General features: G+C 53.7%; 1 protein-coding gene across 3 annotated transcripts in view; it reads left to right on the forward strand.

Annotated features, from left to right (window-relative positions):
• Chlsn (cholesin) overlaps nt 1-19,038 on the forward strand; it is a 100,638-nt gene extending 81,600 nt beyond the window's left edge. For 2 of the 3 annotated variants that reach the window (XM_048436936.3, XM_085683281.2), the window contains 3 exons: nt 14,967-15,157; nt 16,439-16,520; nt 17,881-19,038. In XM_048436936.3, the coding sequence (XP_048292893.3) occupies nt 14,967-15,157; nt 16,439-16,520; nt 17,881-18,066 (459 nt within the window). In that variant the 3' untranslated portion in view covers nt 18,067-19,038. Of the gene's footprint in view, nt 1-13,865; nt 14,046-14,966; nt 15,158-16,438; nt 16,521-17,880 lie in introns of those variants that run through there. The other variant, XM_087903354.1, reaches the window with a different exon arrangement.
• Nucleotides 19,039-19,154: the final 116 nt, after the last annotated feature.

Raw genomic sequence — 19,154 nt, forward strand, 5'->3', positions numbered from 1 at the left:
GCAGAGAGAGCCTGGCATGCAGTGGCACAGTTCATACACGCCAAAGACCATGCTGGGCTCTTCTGTTGGGCACAAGCTGGAGTAGCCGGGACTAGTGGCTAATGGAGCGTCTGCCCTGACCAAGTGTCCTCTAGAGCCCTAGTCACAGGCATGTGAGCAGTTCCTAAGGCTCTGGGGGAGACTCCGGGAACAGCAGGCATTTGCCTGCATGTATGGCGCAAGCAACCAGCCGTGGGGTCCTGCCAAGATACAGCAAGCCTTTCTCCTGGAACCCTGGGAGCCCTGCTTCCCATAGCCTCTCCCTCCCCCTCTCTAGCCTGAGGCTGCGGGAGCTCTGGACTAGGACAAGCCTACTGGAGCCCTGGTGGTTATGGACCTGGAAATTCTGAGCCCAGAGATCGCTGTAGGAATAAGCAGTGGCAGCTGGAGAGGGGGGAAGCAGAAGGAGGTGGTTTTCCGGCTGGCAGGTGCTAAAAATAGAGTTGTATGTGTCTGTCTTTGCCCCCAGGCTGTCCTCTCGTGATCTGTGTGCCAGAGATACTGTTCCCACGCAGACAGGACTACTCAGGCCATTCTCACTGCTGTCTAGGTAGGGGATAAAGAGAAGCGGCACCACCGTCTGCACTGTCTCCTCTCTGAGGGCTATGATACCTCCAGCTCCCATTTGCCACTGTGTGCCTCTGTCTGGTGCACAGCTCCACAGAAGGTCACCTTCGTTGCCTGGGCCCCTGTCACTCAGTGCCATGAATGGTTGTGAGTGACAGGGAACGTTCCAGCGGAGAGTCAGCAGCACAGAAAAAGGACAGCAGACGATGAAAACCACGGGGGGATGCAGGCTAGGCTGACCCACCTTCAGCACTGTCCTGGAGACAGTTGAACCTTCCGAGCCATCGAGTGCCCATAAAACAGTGTAGGAAACACACGCCTGTGCTTAGTGAGTGGAGCTGGACTTCGTTCATGCTTGACAGGGATGGTCTAGTTGATTTTCTGGGTTGACCCCAGTGAGGTGAGGCAGGAGCCTCTTGTTGGGAAGTGAAGTCTTTTTTGTTGTTGTTTTAATTTTTTTCTTTCTTTTTTTTTTTTCCCAAGACAGGGTTTCTCTGAAAATTTGGAGTCTGTTCTGGAACTAGCTCTTGTAGACCAGGCTGGCCTTGAACTTACAGAGATCTACCTGCCTCTGCCTCCTGAGAGCTGGGATTAAAGGTGTGCGCCACCACTTCTGGGCAGCTTCTATCGTTTGAGAGTTAAAGCAGTCAGTGCTACCGTCAGGGTCATTCACTGGGCCCATCTGACTGACATTCACTTTGTTCACAGCAGCTTGGCAAGCCAGGGTGAGCCCAACAGTTGCCGTTAGGGAGTCACATTGCCTTTCCTCCCGCATCCTTACTAGTTTACAAGGAAATGAACATCTCACTGGACGTAAAGAGCTTATCGTTAACGTTATTAGTGTTAGAATTTTTGGAGTCACTGCCAGCCGGGCGGTGGTGGCGCACACCTTTAATCCCAGTACTCGGGAGGCAGAGGCAGGTGGATTTCTGTAAGTTCGAGTCTCGCCTGGTATACAAGAGCTAGTTCCAGGACAGGCTCCAAAGCCACAGAGAAACCCTGTCTCGAAAAACAAAACAAAAAGATCCTTGCCTGTGATTGGTGCAAATAGAAGACTCATTGCAAGTCAGATTTGCTGTGATTGGGGCCAGTGCCCTTCTCTAGCTATATAAACAGATTCAGCTGAGGGACAGGCTCACTACTCCCCTGGTGCTGTGCCATTGGGGGTGCTGTGCCATTGGGGAGGCTGACAAGGGGTTGGGGAGACTGACTCAGTGGATAAAGTGCTTGTTGTACAAGCGTGAGGACCCGAGTTCAAATCCCCATCACCCTCTAGGTACCTGGTGTTCGTGACCTGTATGTAATTCCAGCTTTCAGAAGGTGGAGATGGGATCTCCAGAGCAAGCTGGCTAGCTGACTAGTCATGTGGATGAGCTCTAGGCCCAAGTGAGGGATCCTGACTCAGATAATAGGATGGAGAGCAATCTGAGACTCCAGCTGTCAATCTCAGACCTGCACAATGATGCATACACAAACACGCTGCCCATACATCCACACGCTAAAAGAAAAACGAGAGCCTCCAACAGTTCTCAGGCTTTGGCCTTGAGTGTGTCCTATCAGGCTGGCAGCTCCCTGGCGCTCTGAGCGCCAGTCAGTCTGCCGTCTCTCATCCCTTGTTCCTCGAAGCCATCTTTCTTTAGTTCCCCCTCTGTTCTCCCTGAGCTCTCCTCGGCTCCACCACCTCTGCTTGTTGTCATCTGTGCACTAGCCAGTCTCTTGTCCTGTCCTCTCTTCAAGTCGCCAGCGCTGCCCACTCTATTAACAATCCAAAATTAAACGAGAAGAGACCGCTAGGCTCGCCTTACCCTGAGCTCGTTGCCCCCCATGAGCTGCTTAGGCAGGAAAGGGGTAAGGGAAGTGTGCAGTTCTGCGTGCGAGTCAAAGATTCTGTGTACATTAATCACAGCAAGAAGTGCCCCAGTCCCAGCTGGTGAAAATGATGGCCGAGTAATCTGGAATTCACTGAGATCCAGTAAACAGTCGTGGCTAGGATGATGTCCTTCAAGGTGGCTACCTCACGGGCCTGTGGAGTGTTCAAAGCAGGTGGTCTGCCATGAGGGTGCTCCAGCCACAGTCAGCATGTATACACACACACATGTGTGTGCAGGCTAGAGGTCAATGTCTGCTGTCTTTCTCAATCTCTCTGTATCTTCTTTTTTGGTCCAAAGTTCCTCCCTGCCCTATTATCTTATTACTATTGCTGTGATGAAACTCCATCACCAAAGCAACTTGGGAGGGACAGTGTTTATTTGGCTTACGCTTCCACAGTACTGTTCATTGTTGAAGGAAGCCAGGACAGGAACCTGGAGGCAGGAGCTGATGCAGAGGCCATGGAGGGGAGCTGCTTACTGGCTTGCTCCCCCTGGTTTGCTCTACCTGCCTTCTTACAAGACCTCAGGATCACCAGCCCAGGAGTGGCCCTGCCCACAGTAGGCGGGGCTTTCCCATCAGTCACTAATTAAGAACTTCCTCACACAGGCTTGCCTGCAGTTCGATCTTATGGAGGCATTTTTCTCAGTTGACTCCTCACTTGACTCTAGCTTGTGCCCAGTTGACGTAAATCTAGCCAGTTCATCCCCTGATCCTGGAGCTCACCGATTAGGCTGGCTGGCCATAGAGCTCTAGGGATCTTCCTGTCCCCGCCCCCAGTACTGGGATTAGCGAGTGAACCATGCCCAGCTCTTTACTGGATGCCAGGTGTGATGGTGAATGTAAGTTCTAGGGTCACCCGGGAGACAGGCCTCTGGACATTCCTGTTCTGGATTAGCTTGAGTGTGTTAATTAATGTGAGAAGATGGGCAGGAGCATCCCATGCCTGGGATCTCAACTGTGTAAATGTAGAAAGGGTGTTTGTTTTTCCTTGTTTCCTGATGACTTCAATACTTGCCTTGACTTCTGTGATTGGTTTTTCGTTTGTTTGTTTGGTTGGTTGGTTGGTTGGTTTTGTTTGTTTGTTTGAGACAGAATTTCTCTGTAGCTTTGGAGCCTCTCCTGAAACTACTCTGTAGACCAGGCTCGAACTCACAGAGATCCGCCTGCCTCTGCCTCCCAAGTGCTGGGATTAAAGGTGTGCACCACGACTTCTGTGATCTGGTGGACTTGACGTTGAACTGTGAGCCAGAATAAACCCTCTTGCTTTTGTCAGGGTATTTTATACAGCAGGAAAGAAACTAAGACACTGAGGGTCCGGTCCTGAGTCATCATGTCTACCAAGCAAGCACTGTGCCTGCGAGCTATCCCCAGCCCCTCCTAACAGTTTCCATGGCTCCTAGAAGCCCTGAAAGGGTTTGTGTGGGGCTTAATGAAGCTCAGCCCAGCTTGATGCTGATGCCCTTCAGTGGCGCTCGGATGTATTCAGAGAACTTCACTATGTTCTCCGTCTGGGCATGGAGGCAAGAGGATTGCTTTAAGTTTGAGGCTATCCTGAGCTAGAGAGACAAGGGTCAGCAAAGAAGACTTAGCTGGTAAAGGCCCTTGGCACCAGCCCTGAATTCGATCCCAGGAACCCACATGGTAGAAAGAAAGAACCAATTCCCTTAAATTATCCTCTGCCCTCTTAGACTTGCATGCACCCTGGGTGCAGCAGGTGTCTGAGGCTGCTCTTCATTTACAGCATGTCCAACCCTGCCTGTCAAGTAGCAGCAACTGACTTTCTCCCAGGAAGCGTACATGAAGGACCCAGGTCCTCGGATCTGGCCAACCAGGTCTATATGGGCAGGTACTGAGGACAGGTCCAGAATGACCTTCACTCAGAAGCTGCTGTCCACCCAGGCTTGAGGAGACAGACTGGCTTGTTTTGTGTTGGGGCTGGGTCTCATTTGAGCAAGACCAGCACTTTATTGCGAGCTACATCCAAGTCCTGCGATTTCCCGTTTTAGTCTGACACTCCCTGATGAAGGCAGGAAGAAATCCATGCTGGACTGGGGGCAAGTACTGAGTCAAGGGAGGCTTCCCACGACTGGGTTCTTTCCCCAGGGTTGTCGCCGTCAGTCCATGGCTCAGTGAAGTCAGCTTCCCTGGGCTGCTCAGTCTATCCCAGGTGTCTTGGTTAGGCTTTCTATTGCTATGATAAAATACAATGACCATGCTGGGTGTAATGGCACACGTCTCTGTAGGCTGAGCCAGAAGAATCTCTGTGAGTTTGAGGCCACCCTGCTCTACAGAGCGAGTGTCAAGACGGCCAAGGCTACACAGAGAAACCCTGTCTCGAAAACCACAGTGACCAAATGCAACTTGGGGAGGGAAGGGTTTACTCCTTCTTATAATGCTCTCAGGCCACACGTGATCACAGAGGGGAGCCAGGGCAGGGACTGAAGCAGACCGTGAAGAGTGCTGCTTACCAGCTTGCTCTCCAGGACCTGCCCAGTTTGCTTTCCTTCAGCACTCAGGACCAGCTGCCCAGGGATGGCACAGCAGGCTGGGCCCTCACACATCGGTCACTAATAGTAAAAAGAAGGTGCGCACAGATTTGCCTACAAGCCAGTCTGCTAGACGCATTTTCTCAATTGCTCTTCCTCTTCCTAGATGACTCTGGCTTGTGTCGAATTGACAAATCTAGCCAGGACAGCTAAAGCCCGAGAGATGCTCCGCTGAGTCCTCTCCTCTACCATTGCTATTTTCAACTTTGTATTTCCAAATAGTTAGGCGTTTCCTGGTTGGAAAAATAGCACAGCAAATCCTCGTAGCTACCTCAGTGTCCCCACGGGACCAGGATGCTGTGCGTCCTGCACCTTGTCTGTGACCAGCTCTGATGCCGCAGGTTCCTCCCACATCTCTCCAGATATGCCAGCCCTGCTTCCTGGCAGCCTCGTGGTAGGAGGACTTTTCAGTGCTTTGTGAATAGAGCCCAGCCTGATAATGGCCTTGGGGGCAGACTTTCATCACATGCCTTGGTGCATCGCCATATTGTCTTCACTGCCAGTGTCAGGAGTCTTCCCTGTGGAAGTGCAGCGTGTTCTTAGCCACCAGCTATAGGCCATCTCCCTTGTTCTTGTGTGAGCACCCGGCAAGGTGGCTTAGTCCAGCGATGACAGCACTTGGAGACTGAGGCAGGAGAATCGCTGAGTTTTCTTTTTTGCCTTGTTTATCTATTTATTCATTATTCATTCATATTCTCTGTGTGTGTGCTCACGCGCACGGTTTTGTGTACACACGTACCCCCGTGGAACTGGAAGTGCAGATGATTGTGGGTTCTGGAAACCAAACGGGCCCTCTCAGCAGCAAGTGCTTCCAACTGCTGAGAGCCTCTCCACCCCTTCCTTATTTTGATTTGCGAACCCTGTGTCCGGAGCTATGAAACGCTGGTCCCCAGCATCCTGGAATGGAAGCGAGGCACTCTATCACTCGAACCGGCTACAACTCTGCCTGTCTTTGGATGAGGCCACCCACATTCCCTACTGTAAATGCGCCTCATGGTGAAGGCACATGCGCTGGCAAAGACCACGCCCACCACATGCCAAGGGCACTTACGTGCCTGCAGCAGGGTCCAGCAGGCTGGATCTGGTACCAGCCTAGTCCCGGGCTCGCTGTTGTGGGGCGTCAGGGTCCCAGCTGCTTGCACCAAGGACTACCGACTGTCTGAGGGAGGTCAGTGAGTGACCCGTTAAGGGCGGCTCCAGGTGGCCCCGAGGCTCGGGTGGCAGCTCACCCCGCAAGGTCGCCTGGGTGTCCCCAGCTCTGCTGCCTACCCGCAGCTGTCCCACTGGTTTTTATATAGCTTGCCCGGTTAACCAGCCCACAGTGCAGACACTTGAGACTGTCTGCAGTGTGTGCAGAGCCCTAACCCCAGAAATGGTGACTCAAATAAAAACTACGTGTAAATAGGGGGATGGGCACAATAATAAACTTTATGAAGTCCCCGTGTAGTGTTGATTCCGCTGTTGCCTCCTCCAGTAGCCTGTTGTGTTTCTTCTCCCAGGGGGCAGACGTTCTTGCAGGCCCTCTCAACTGCTCGAGGCCTAGGCGTGCCCTTCTGCAGGAACCCCTGAAGCCTAGGGTAAAAGTGGTGAAGTTAGGACCCTGAGGTGAGACTGCAGTCCGTGTTACAGGTTGGCACTCGCCACACCACCGGACCTGGAGAAGGAATAAGGGTCACAGGCTGCCCAGCTAACACAGGAGCCTGGCTTGATGGTCTCACTGTGCGCAGTTGTGGCTGTATGCACCTGTACCTTGTGACTGCGCTTTGCCTAGCAGACTTTTCAAGCTTTTGGAGTCCGGTTTGCATTAAAATAGCAAGATCGGCACAAACTAGTAACAGCTGTCAAGGAGCATGCGCCTGTACGCTGTGTATCTGTGTGTCATTTGTGCCTCTGTCTGGTCATCTCTGCCCTCGTTGGCCAGAGCTCTCGTCACATTTTTGCTGGAAAATCAGTGCAGTTTTGGATTCCTATGGGGTCACTTTTTTTTTCCTTTTTTTTAATTGATATTTATTGAGCTCTACATTTTTCTCTGCTCCCCTCCCTGCCTCTCTCCTCCCCCCTTCAGCCCTTCCCCAAGGTCCCCATGCTCCCAATTTACTCAGGAGATCTTGTCTTTATGTAGATTAGATCTGTGTAAGTCTCTCTTAGTGCCCGCATTGCTGTCTAAGTTCTCTGGGATTGTGGGTTGTAGACTGGCTTTCTTTGCTTTATGTTTAAAAACCACCTATGAGTGAGTACATGTGATAATTGTCGTTCTGGGGCTGGGTTACCTCACTCAAAATAATGTTTTCTAGCTCCATCCCTATGGAGTTACTTTGTACAGGAGAACAGGGCCCCTTGTAGCAGGAGAAATGGCCTTCCTTTGGCACAGCAAGAAAGCTTCCGTGAGCCTAATGTCACTTGGGAGTCCACCAGGCAGTTTTGCATTTAGCCACAGCCGCTGTACCAGAGGAAGCCAAAATCAAAGGACTTGTCTGTTACCCACAGGCCCAACTAGAATTGGAGGGTGCACTGGGGGTGGGGCCTGTGAGACCAGGAGCTCCAGGCCAGCAGGTGTGAGCAGCCATCTCTGGATGGTAGGCAAGCTGTAAATCTCTAGAGAAGGGGAGGGAGGGACCTGACCCTGACTAGAAAGAAGCCTACTGGCCAAGGGGCTGCAAAAGGAGAGGGTCTGAGAAGCCTCTTCAGACATTTCCTAAAAAGGACCCTCAGCTAGGGTGAGGGAAGCAGATTGCTGCTGAAATTGAGCAAATGAGATTGGGCCTCAACTCCGGGGATGCAGTGTGGCCTCTGCACAGTGCAGAGGGTCTGTGCCAGCAGGCTCTTCCTGGGCTGGAAATGCTCAGTTATGTGTGCAGTGGAAGGCGGGCCCCTGTCTGCCTGCCTTCCTAGTTTGTATGGAGTCCTGTCTTAGTCACCTACGTCGAAAGCTGTGCGCCGCTTCCCAGTCGTCCCAGAGCCCCACTCTTCCCCTTCAGGGTCTCCGACTGTGGGTGTCTGATCAGAGACCTCCCTGTTTCCCGGCCCCGCCGATGGCTGCTTTCTGCTGCTTCTGATCTGACCTACCTGGTGCTAGGAGCCTGGCTAGCACCCCGCGTGTGTGTGTGCGTGCATGCGTGTGGGTGGGTGGATGTGTACTGGTGATTCGGGTGGCAGGGACTGGTTTTATACTTGCTCTTGGCCCAAAAGCTGCTCTCGTGGATGCACTGGACTTCATACTTGAACTTGAGCAAGAGCTGAGCTGCTGGGACCAGTTCTTGTGACCTTCAGGCAAAGGGACAGAGGTGGTGGCTTTTGTCTTCTGGGGCCAGCCCTTCATCCTAGTCAACAAAACCTCCACTCCTGCCCACCTCCTCAAGCTCCTGAGGTCTGTCTGCTTCCATGGTGGGACTGGGCACGCAGTGATGGTGGACTTGTGAGTAGCAGGCCGTGAGAAACAGTGGTGGAGGTTGGGACCTTTGTAACCTTGTCACTGGGGCCAGGCAGCCTGAGTCAGGTGGCTTAAGGACAGAGAACCAAGAAAACCCTTCCCACAGTAGGGGGCTAAAGGACTCCCTAGAGGCCATGTGTGTGGTCTATGCTCAGGTGGGGAGAGAAGTAGCTCTCTGGGGTCTGTCCTCCCCTACCTTCAACCTGAGGTCAAGGTCAGCTTTTAACTTGTCTGTGTTTAACCTCCAAATGACACATGGTGTTTTTGCCATGACTACAGAAGGGGCTGTGTGTGCCTGGACTCTGGTCCTGGTGGCAGTGACACCATCACCTCTGGGGATTCTTGTGCCCCGTGATAGCTGGTGATGGCTCAGTCTCCTTCACCTTTGCTTCCCAGGTGGGACCTCAGATATGCCGCTCAGTTCCACCATTCAGTTCACTGAGGACGCAGGGGTGCCAGGGCTGCCGTCTTTGTATTCTCTGATACCAAGTTTAAGTAGCATTCTGTATGTCTGCATGTGCTACCTTGTGCATTTAAAAAGCCATTTCTAGAAGGGAATCCTTAGGTGGATGTCACCCTTGCCTTGGCACCGAGGTGCACAGCTATGCAGAGCTGGTTGGGGCAGCCACTGTCCCTGTCCTCCGTGAGCTCACGTATGCCTGCCTGTGAGCGGCTCGACGGCAGAGCCGGTGTCTCCCTCCCCCCCCACCCCCCGCACTGCCCACAGACCCTTGCAGCAGCAAGCTGTGCAGTCCGTTCCGGAGTGGAGGCTGCAGGTCATCCCGTGGTTCAGAATGGAGGGGACTTTGGTTCCTCTGTGCAGCAGTGACACAAAGCACAGATGCCCCTGGTGTCCAGATCATCCTAATCTAAGCAAACACTGAGGAGGGAGGGAAGCGAGAGAGAGAGTGGGCCTTGGAGGGACTTCCCTAGTTGTGTTCCCTGTGTGGCGCCAGTTGGAGTCGACTGTGTGTGACCTGGTAGGAGACCAGTTGGCTTGGCAGTTGGTGTCCCTGGGTCACTTCCCACATACACCCCTGTTTCAACATCCTCTCTAAATAAAAAGCCTCATTGAGAACACATTCCCCTCTCATTCTTTCCTTATTTTGTTGTGCCCTGGATTTTGTTTTGCTCTTTCAAAAAAAGTTTGCTGCTGTGTGTGTCCATGGTTGGGCAACAGTCCGCTGAGGTCTGGGCTCTCAAGGTTGCACACTCCTGTGGGATCCTGCACTCGGGCTGACCCCAAGTGGGTGGAAGCCGGGTGACTCTGGGCTGTGGAGTGGAAACAGGCTTCCTGTCTCTAGACAGAGTCTACTGGCCTTATCATCCAGCTCCTGATGTCTCTGCAGCTCATGTTCCTCCCCTCAAACATCACTGTCACTTGGGGACCATACCTACAGCATTCCCAGTGGCTGGTGAACAGGTACAGTGGTATTAGGAGACCACTCTCCAAACCGTAGGGACATCACCTGGGTATATGGTAGAAGTATGACCTGGTGCCGGCCTCTGTCAGTCAGCCCACCTGCTGGGCCCTCGGGACTATCGTGCGTGAAAGACCGGAGTCCCTACCACACGCTCAGTTGTGTGCCCGGTTCAGTCGCTCTGTTCACATAGAGGGGGTGGGGACAGGAGAGGATCATTCCGCCCTCGCCTGTGTTCATCCTTGCACCTGACCTCAGTGACCCCAAGGAAAAGGACCCCACAGAGCAGTGTGGCACTGGGCCCGGAGCCATGCAACTCGCCTTTGGAGGTTTTGTTAATTTTTGAGACAGATTTGCCGCAAATCCCAGCCTAGCTTTGAATTCTCAGTAGTAGTCATTCTGTGCTTTCAAAACTAAAAGTGTGGCGAGCAGGGAGTGTGTACTTAGCATACAGAGTGAAGAAAGGTCCCTGGGACCCTGTGGCTCTTGAACCTGGGACAGTGCATCTAGAGCACGCTGGACTGTGGGGACTGAGAGAGAGCAAGCCCTACTTTGCCCGCTGCCCTGCTTTGCCCCCTGCTGACCACATCAGCTGAGCTGATGGTGTCCTGTTGTAGGAACACTGCCTTAGGTAGGCTTTTTTTCCTGAGAGAAACGCGGGCTAACAGTTAAGTGGCCTGGCCCAGTTTTTGACAACTCCTGAATCTCCTCCAGGCATTCACCCGCCACCTCTATGATTCCGAGAATATTTGATCAAGACATCCAAGCCAATGGGTGCTCACTGCCTGGGGGCCCAGGACAGCACAAATCCCTATTCGGAGAGTGTACCCCAGTCACACTGGCCCCCACACACATCTTTGATGGGGGCCAGAGGTACAGCCCCTTCACCAGCACAAGTGACATCCTGGCCAGGGCAAGCAGCTCCATTCCTCCCGCTCTGGGGAGAGGGGAGAACATCTCTTTGCCCTGGGAGTTTGGGGAAGAGCAATGGGCTTTTTCTTTTTGCCTCCCATACAGAGGGCCTCTTGACCCTCATGGAACCCAAGGGAGGTGCTCAAGGCAACAGCTGGGTCCCTGCAACTTGGGGTGTGCTGCAGCGCCCGCCTCTGTATGTGCCCTCAGGCCCTGAAGCTTCAGACCGGTCAGGTTTCAACCATTGCTTCCTGATCAATCCCATGAGCAAACAGGAGCGAAGCCCATGCAGCTGCCCTGGGTTCAGAGTCCTTCCTGGGTTTGCATGCCACCTGGTAATGGCGGGAGCAGGCAGGGGGAAGGATGCTACCTAGAGTCTTCACCTGGATGCCTCTGCTCACAGGCGGCTCATCACCTCGCAGCAGGCACAAACAGCCCAGGTTCCTGCTTCTGTGTGGCCCAGAACGGCTGGCCATGGCACTTGAACACCTGTGAGTAAAGCAGATATATGTATGCCCGAACTCGGGGAGGCTGAGGCAGGATTGCCCTGATTCCAGGGCAGCTGGAAGCCTGTTCTGTCAGCTAATCACCGCTCCCCATCATGCTATTCAGCAGACACATGGGACCTGGGTATTCCAGCTGTGGAAAGTCGTGTACGTGGAACCTGTCCTCAAGTCCAGGGGCTCTGAGTCCTTGAGTCTTAGGGATAATGAGGACATTCTCTCACCACTCAGGCAAGGGCCAGTGCTCTGTCCTGCGCCCTCCTATTCTCCCCTTACCTTTCCTGGCCCTCCAGGGTGTAGTGGGCACCAGGAGAGTGACCACAGCCACTTCCATGAGAAGACACACCTGGTGTGAGATCAGGCAATCTTTTTTTTAAAAAAAAATTATTTATTTATTTATTATGTATACAATATTCTGTCTGTGTGTATGTCTTCAGGCCAGAAGAGGGCACCAGACCTCTTTACAGATGGTTGTGAGCCACCACGTGGTTGCTGGGAATTGAACTCAGGACCTCTGGAAGATCAGGCAAAGCTCTTAACCACTGAGCAATCTCTCCAGCCCAAGATCAGGCAGTCTTGAACTTAGCTACTGAGGCTACTGGGGACTGGTCCAGGTTCCTTCTCAGTCCCCAGAGTGGCTCAGCCAACCGTGCCTGCCAGCATGGGACTGCCTGCTCTCCCAGCCTGGATCAGTGTTAACCGTGAGTGTCAATGCAGACATGGATGGAGAAACCCCAAATGTGTGCCATTGGGAAGCTGCTGGTTCTGCTGTGGCCCCAAAGTGTCAGCCCACCAAGGACAACTGGTTTCCTCCTTGCCTCTTGGTTTTAGTAGGGATGACAAGATGCCTAGCCAAGTGTCCCCAGAGTATCATGGAACAGACAACACCTCCAAGTTCTCCAAATCAGGAACCAGTCTCTGTCAAATCAGCTTTCTAGGGACCCTGTTTGAGGTTTCAGCCTGAACCAAGTGCACAGGGCCCTTTCAAGTGAACTTCGTGCCATTTCTCAAGGGAAATGGAGCTCAGAGGATTCATGATTTAATTCGGGACAGGAAAGCAATTCATAAGAAAGTGTTTGGAGCCAGCACTTGGGAGGCAGAGGCAGGTGGAACTCTGTGAGTTCAAGGCCCAGCCTGGTCTATAAGAGTGAGTTCCAGGACAGGCTTCAAAGCTACAGAGAAACCCTGTCTCGAAGGGGAAAAAAAAAAAGGAGAAAGAAAGAAAGAAAGTGTTCGGATGCTGCATGAGAAGTCTGGGGTCCCCAACCACTTTTCTTGATGCAACAGCACGCTGTGGGTCATGTTTTAAGTTATTGTTTGGATTTTATTATGTATACATGCGTGTTTTGTATGTGAGCTACAGATGTGCCCACAGAGTTCAGAAGAGGGCATTGGGCCCTCTGGAATTGCAGTCACAGATGGTTGGTTGTGAGCCACCACGTGGGCACGGAGACCCAAACCCAGGTCTTCTGGACGAGCAACTCGTGCTCCACAACCACCGAGCCCTCGCCACAGTCCTGAGGCTGCCTTTCTACTGGTGTGCGTGCAGCATCTACAGAGAGCTTAATGCAAGAGTGAGCCGCACGAAGCCCTGTCCATAAGGGGGTGCTGAGCGTGGTAGCGCTAACCCCAGCACTCCAGCCTTGGTTTTGATGTGTGATCTCCCTTTTCATCAGATCCTGAGCTACAGTCAGTGACAACAGTGACTCCAATGGCTGCAGACAGACTTCGCGGGGGGGGGGAGGGGGGGAGACGGCCTCCCTCAGAGCTCCAGTGGAGGGCGGTGTTAGGCTTGGGGTGGGGCGACACTGAGATAGATTCACGGGGAGCCCCACGATGGATGACTGTAGAGGAGGGGCTGGGCCAGAAGGGCTCTAACATCATGGACAGGCGACAACATGGCGGTGTGTCCGAAGAACGGCATGGGGGACATGTAGCAGAAGCGGGAATCTATTCTTGCACTTCCTGAAGATGGGGGAAGTTGCACAGCAGGAGGCTGCAGTGTGGCTCGCTGATTCCCAGGCAGGGACAAGTGTGGTTTCGATGTGAACTCAGTTCCCCAGTGAGAAGTCCTGATACCTGGGATTGCCTGTTGGCTAGGGTCTCCTGCAGACAGTGGCTCCGTCAGGTTTCTGCAGAGTCTGTGAAAAGAGCCTGCTGCAAAGAGCGGGCTGCGCAAACTGGATTCTACCGTTATGTTCTTAGCGGCACCAACTAAGTCCAGGGACCATGGCTCTCCTTCCTGGAGGGCACACGGGCTGCAGAGCCCCAGGACACTTCAGAGAGCCATCCGAGCTTCTCGTTTGTGTGCTGGGTCAGCAGGCAGCATCCCTAAGCCAAGACCAGGATCCTGGGGCTGGGAGTTGCTGAGATTATGCCCAGCAGACAGTGGGAGGTTGATGTTTCCTGCCTTCCCCAGCTCATCCATCTAACTGCTCCATTGCCCTGCCTGTTCCCTGGCTGGACCTTGGCCCTGGTGGTGCTGTGCTGCCCACGTGGCTGTGGGGTCAGAGGCAGGCCGGCCCCGGGCAGTTCTCAGTGCTGCATTTTATATAACACTTAGCCACACACACACACACACACACACACAGCCTCTGGGACCTAGGCCGTTGGCAGGGAGCTGCCCAGAGTCAGTCGGAGCTGGTAGCCAGGGCAACCAAGTTCCCCTTCTACTTCTAGGGCCCAAGTTAACCCCCAGGCTCTTTATCTTGTCTCCAGTGGGTTCTCGGGCACCCTCCCTCCAGTGACTCCTCAGGTTAGGAGCTCTCCAGATGAGGGAATACAGGGGGACTGTGGGGGAGGGAGGCAGAGGCTCCTGTGTGGGGGAGGGTGCCCTATGGTAGCCTCTGGAGTCCCCGATGTCCCTTCTCTGTAGACTGAGGAGGAAGTGCCCTTATTTGAGCAGATGTGGGTCTCCTTGACTGGACTGTGGGTGTGGGGTTCCCAGGGCAGAGGGAGTGCTTCTGTTTGTGATATCTTGTTACTGTCCTGGGGGTGGGACCAATGAGAGAACCTGGGATCGTGGAGAGCTCGCCCTTCCTGGAAAAGCTCGGGTCGTTTACTTAAGTTCCTCACCATGTCCCCACGCCCTTTCCGGGCTGCTAGCTACATCTGAGTCAATATTAGTTACGCTTTTTCCAGGAAAGACAAAGTGGACTAACTTCGCTGGAACTGCTGAACGGCTGCAGTGCCATCCTTGGGCTTCCTAAGGGAAGTGGGGGAAGGCAGGGCTGGCATGGGCTTCCTCGGCGAGATGTCGACAGAAGTAGTGCTTCGTGAGGTCGGCACCCCACCACAGCGGAGCTCCCACCGTGTGGCCCTTCACTGAGAGGTGTCCCTAGCAATGGAGCTCATGTCAGCCCCCACCTGGGTCTTCAGGACAGCCTGGAGCCAGCGGCCAGGGACTTGCCAGAAAAGAACAGGCGAGGTTTCCATGAGACTGCTGCCCTCTGGTGGCTGCTGTGGTCACTGCACAGGGCTCGGGAAACTGAATAAATGGGACTTGTGCTCAGTGCACTTGACACCTGTTGGGTGCATCCGGCACCTGAGCTGAACTCTCCCATATATGTCTGTCTCTGAAGCCTCTTGTGAACTGTGGATAGAAAGGGTGGGCTGGTAGCGTACTGTCCAGGGGTCCCATCCACGCCCGGCTTGACAGCCTGTCATTGACTTTCAGGTGCTGGAGGCCAGCGCAGAACTGTCCCCCGAGGAGAGGAGGGTCTTGGAAAGGAAACTGAAGAAGGAACGGAAAAAGGAAGAGAAAAAGCGGCTGCGAGAGGCAGGCATTGCTGCAGCTCAGACAGCCAAGGGCCAGACCCTGCCAGCCAAGCCCTCAGCTGCCGTTCTGGCCCTGGAGTACCTCCAAGGGTAAGCACTGCTGTGGGCTGAATCCAGAACATTCTGCCGCTGCTATGGTTCTGGGTAGAGGTCCACTGTGGTGGGTGGAGAATGTCACCCTTTGACTGGTGTTGGGGAGGCCCCTGTCTATTCTGTATCCACATAACTGCCCTCAGGCACATCCCCTCTATGGCCACTGTGTGCCCAGCCTGCAGACACACCACCATCTTGGCTGGGCACTGAAAACAGGTATTCTGGGAGGCAGGGAGGCCATGTCCCTGAACCACAGTGTGTTGTAGATTGTGACAGCCCCACAGATAGGAATCTTCCCAGGTGTTTTGTTTGGTTTGTAAGATTAATTTTATCTTCAATTCCTTGAGTGTGTCAGGAATTCCTGGAGCTGGAGTTCCAGGCAGGAGAGCGTTCCTATCCTTTTTCCTTTGCTCCTGGGCTGTCATTCCAGCCTTCTCCCAGGTGGGCTTGCTAAGCCACGACGTCTGCCTATAGGAACAAGGGTGTCGTGGTGGAGAAGGGCGACACAGCTAGTCACGTCGTGTCCACGTGTGACAGAAAGCAGAGAAGTGAATGCTGGCGCTTCCTCCTTTCTACTCGCTCAGCCCAGAGCCCCAGCCCGTAGGACAGCGCCGCTCACACTCAGGGCAGGTCTTCCTGCCTCAGTTAACCCCGTCTAGACACTCCCTCACAGATGTGCCTAGAGGTTTGTCTCCTGTGCAGTTCCAGGCCAGCCTGGTCTACAAAATGAGTTCCAGGACAGCCAGAGCTGCACAGAGAAAGCCTGTCTCGAAAAACCAGAGAGAGACTGTTGTAGCCTCCATGCATGTGTGCGCACATGTGCACGCACATACACACACACACTTACAAACATGCATGCATACACACATGAAATGCAAATGAAAAAAATTGAGCTGAGTGTGCTGTCACACATTCTGTAATCCCAGCTCTTAAGAGGCTGAGGCAAGGGATGACCCTGGCTACATAGTGAGTTTGAGGCTAGCGTGGCTATTTAAGGCTCTCTCAAAAAACAACAGCAAAGAATTGATGAGTTCAAGAAATTTAGAATGCTCCCTTTAAAGTCATAAAATAACAGGATCATAGAGTTGGAAATTGACCCTGTATCCCTGTGGTTACAAATATAGGTTACCCGAGATGGAGTAAGAGACCCCCATGGTAGACATGCTGAGGGTGCACATCCCCCTGAGCCAGGCTCCGCTACCACGAGCTTGCAGGTGATCTGGTCTCAGAGCCCCTGGGACCATCCTCCATATCCTAAGTGTCTGTCTTTGTTCCCAGGTGGGCCCGGAAGCAGGAGAGCTGGAGATTCCAGAAGACAAGGCAGACGTGGCTCTTGCTGAACATGTATGACGAGGACAAGGTCGGTGCGCAGTAGACGGACCAAGGTGGGGCCCTTCATGGGCAGTAGGACATTCATGTGACAGGGTCCACAGGGCCCTGAATGGACAATGGGCCCTTGGATGACAGGGTCTATGCGCAGGTGCCCATCTAAGCAAGGTTCCTGCATGCAGGTGAGCACCTGACCAGGACACCTGCGTAGGGGCTGGGTCTTCCAGGTGCCACGACCTATGCATGGCATGCTGGCACATAGATGGGGTCCTTGCACAGAGGGTAGCCCACCTAAGTGACCGGATCCATATACAGCAAACAGGATCCAGGTGAGGGACTCCGCACATTCAGGTCACATGGTCTCCGATGGCAGAGGTGCAGCCTGGGAGGGCTGTCCTTGTGGTCCCATACAATGGTGTGTCATCTTCTCTCACCCCTCCACCCCTGTTTGCCAGGACCCTAAATCCCTTCCTTGTCCTCTGTGCCACCTGCATGTGCAAGAGTGTGGGTGTGCCGGGCTCCTCTCAAGGCGGGATCTGGTTCCTTGGGGAGAGATGGAATTTGGAAGTAGAACCCCACAGCTAAGTTAGGGGACTGGAGCTGCCCTGTCGGTGCTGAACTCCCATAAGCCCTCTGTCCTGCAGGATTCTCCTACCCCTGCCCAAGGGCCGCACCACTTCTTCCCCCAAGGCTGCTCCCTTGAGTGTCTGTCTGTCATACAGGGTGAAAGATGCTCCATGTGTGCCTCTTAGGGTGCTGGGGGCCCATATCTGGAGGCGTCAAGTGAGGGCTGTGCCTGTCAACCCCACCCACCTACCATCAACCCCACCCACTTTCAGACACAGGCCTGCACCCGCTGTGTGGGTCTCCCCTCTGTATGATGTCTTCACGTGGACATACTGAAAATAAATGATCTTGAAATAGAAACAAAGTCAAAAGCTGCGGCTAGGGCTCGGTGGGTGGAGTGCCTGCCTAGTGGGCACAAGATCTTGGGTTCCGTCCCCAGCCCAGCACAAACTGGGTGTGAAGGTGCACACTTGGAACCACAGCACTGCTGTGGGAGAGGGAGGGAGAAAGAGGAGGAGTTTGGGGTCACCCTTGGCCAGCCTGAGCCAAGAAAAAGTTTCTAAAATTTATATAGGGAATGCCTGAAGCACAGGAGGGTCATGCCGGCACACTGGCCTCTTTTCCATCATGTCCCCCTCTTGGCCTGACAAAGTAGCAGCAGGGTGGTCGCGGGGAGGGGTCACTTGCACACAGCTCTGCTGGAGACCCCATCGTGAGGACAGTGTAAGCTGGACGCCTAGGCCGGCACGGGGAGGAACCCTGGTCCCTGCCACTGCTCAGGATCCCCATGCCCCGGCCCTCAGCACTGTCCTCTTTCCCCCCAGATCCCTGACGAGCACTTCTCTACCCTGCTGGACTACCTCGAGGGCCTGAAGGGCAGTGCCCGTGAGCTGACAGTCCAGAAGGCCGAGGCCCTGATGCGGGAGCTCGATGAGGCTGACACCGAGGCCCGAGATGCGCAGCTGGGGAAGATGGAGCGCCTCCGGCAGGTGCTGCAGCTGCTCTCCTAACAGGAGGAGGCGGCCTTGGGTCCCGAGGACACGCTGGCTACCTCCTCCGAGGCTGTGGGAGCAAGCAGGTTACCGGAAGGTCATGTGCCTTGAGGACTTCCTTCCAAAGTCCCAGGAAGGACCCACACATACACACACCCCTATACACAGTCCTGGTGCCTTGAGAGTTGAGCATGGTCTCCCAGAAACAGCTCCCAGGTGCCACTCCCACGTGTGTGGCCCCAAAGTGGCTGTGAACAGATTCTATGAATGAAATCTCAGAGACTGGCCCATGCCGGCTTTCCCCATCAGCCAGGGTTCCCGATGGTGTGGAGATGGTGGATCTCCTACATACTCAATCTGAGGGCCACGGCAGTACAGCCTAACAACTCACCTGCCTACAGGAAAGCCCTGCCGGGGACTTGGAGTGAGGATCCTGGACCTGCCGCCAGGAGCTACTAGAGGCTGCTGCCCCTTGACCCCGACTGGCTTTCAGCAACCACGTGTTGTCCCTCAGTGTCAGGAGCTAGGTCCAGTTCCTTCTCACTGGGTTGTCTCAGCCCGCGTGTTGGAAGCAGAATGACTAAGCATTTGTGTCTGGACCCGTGTCACCGTCAGCGCACATAACCGACTCTCATTGGGTGAATTTCCTGGGGACCATAAAGAAACATCCATAGATGCCATGTAGGGCACTGACCGGCCAGAGAGGATGTGGTGCAAGTCCAACTCAGTGAGCATTGAGCTCACTGGGTTCTGTGTGGGAGCCATGCAGGGTCTGTCTTCGGCCTCCCGGGCCATCCAGCCCACAGCTTTCAGAGTCTCTCACTCAACCCCTGGGCATCAGAGTAACTTACACACCCCTGGGATAAAGCTATATAAAAGAGGTGTACAGATCACATATTATCTACTAGATCATAAGAAATTTATTTTAAAGCAATTCTGAATATATTTAATTTTGTCATTTACTAAAGATTAAAACAAGTTTGCAGCACAGCCCACAGATGTGCGACCTTGTTGCTGAGAACTGAGGGGGAGGACGGAAAATACTGAAAGCTTGTTTTCCATAAACTGTCTTAAACCCTGAGACTCTTTAATCCCCGCTCTCAGGA

This window comes from Myodes glareolus, chromosome 2, assembly GCF_982192425.1.
Source record: "Myodes glareolus chromosome 2, mMyoGla1.1, whole genome shotgun sequence".
In the NCBI taxonomy this organism is placed as follows: Eukaryota; Metazoa; Chordata; class Mammalia; order Rodentia; family Cricetidae; genus Myodes; species Myodes glareolus.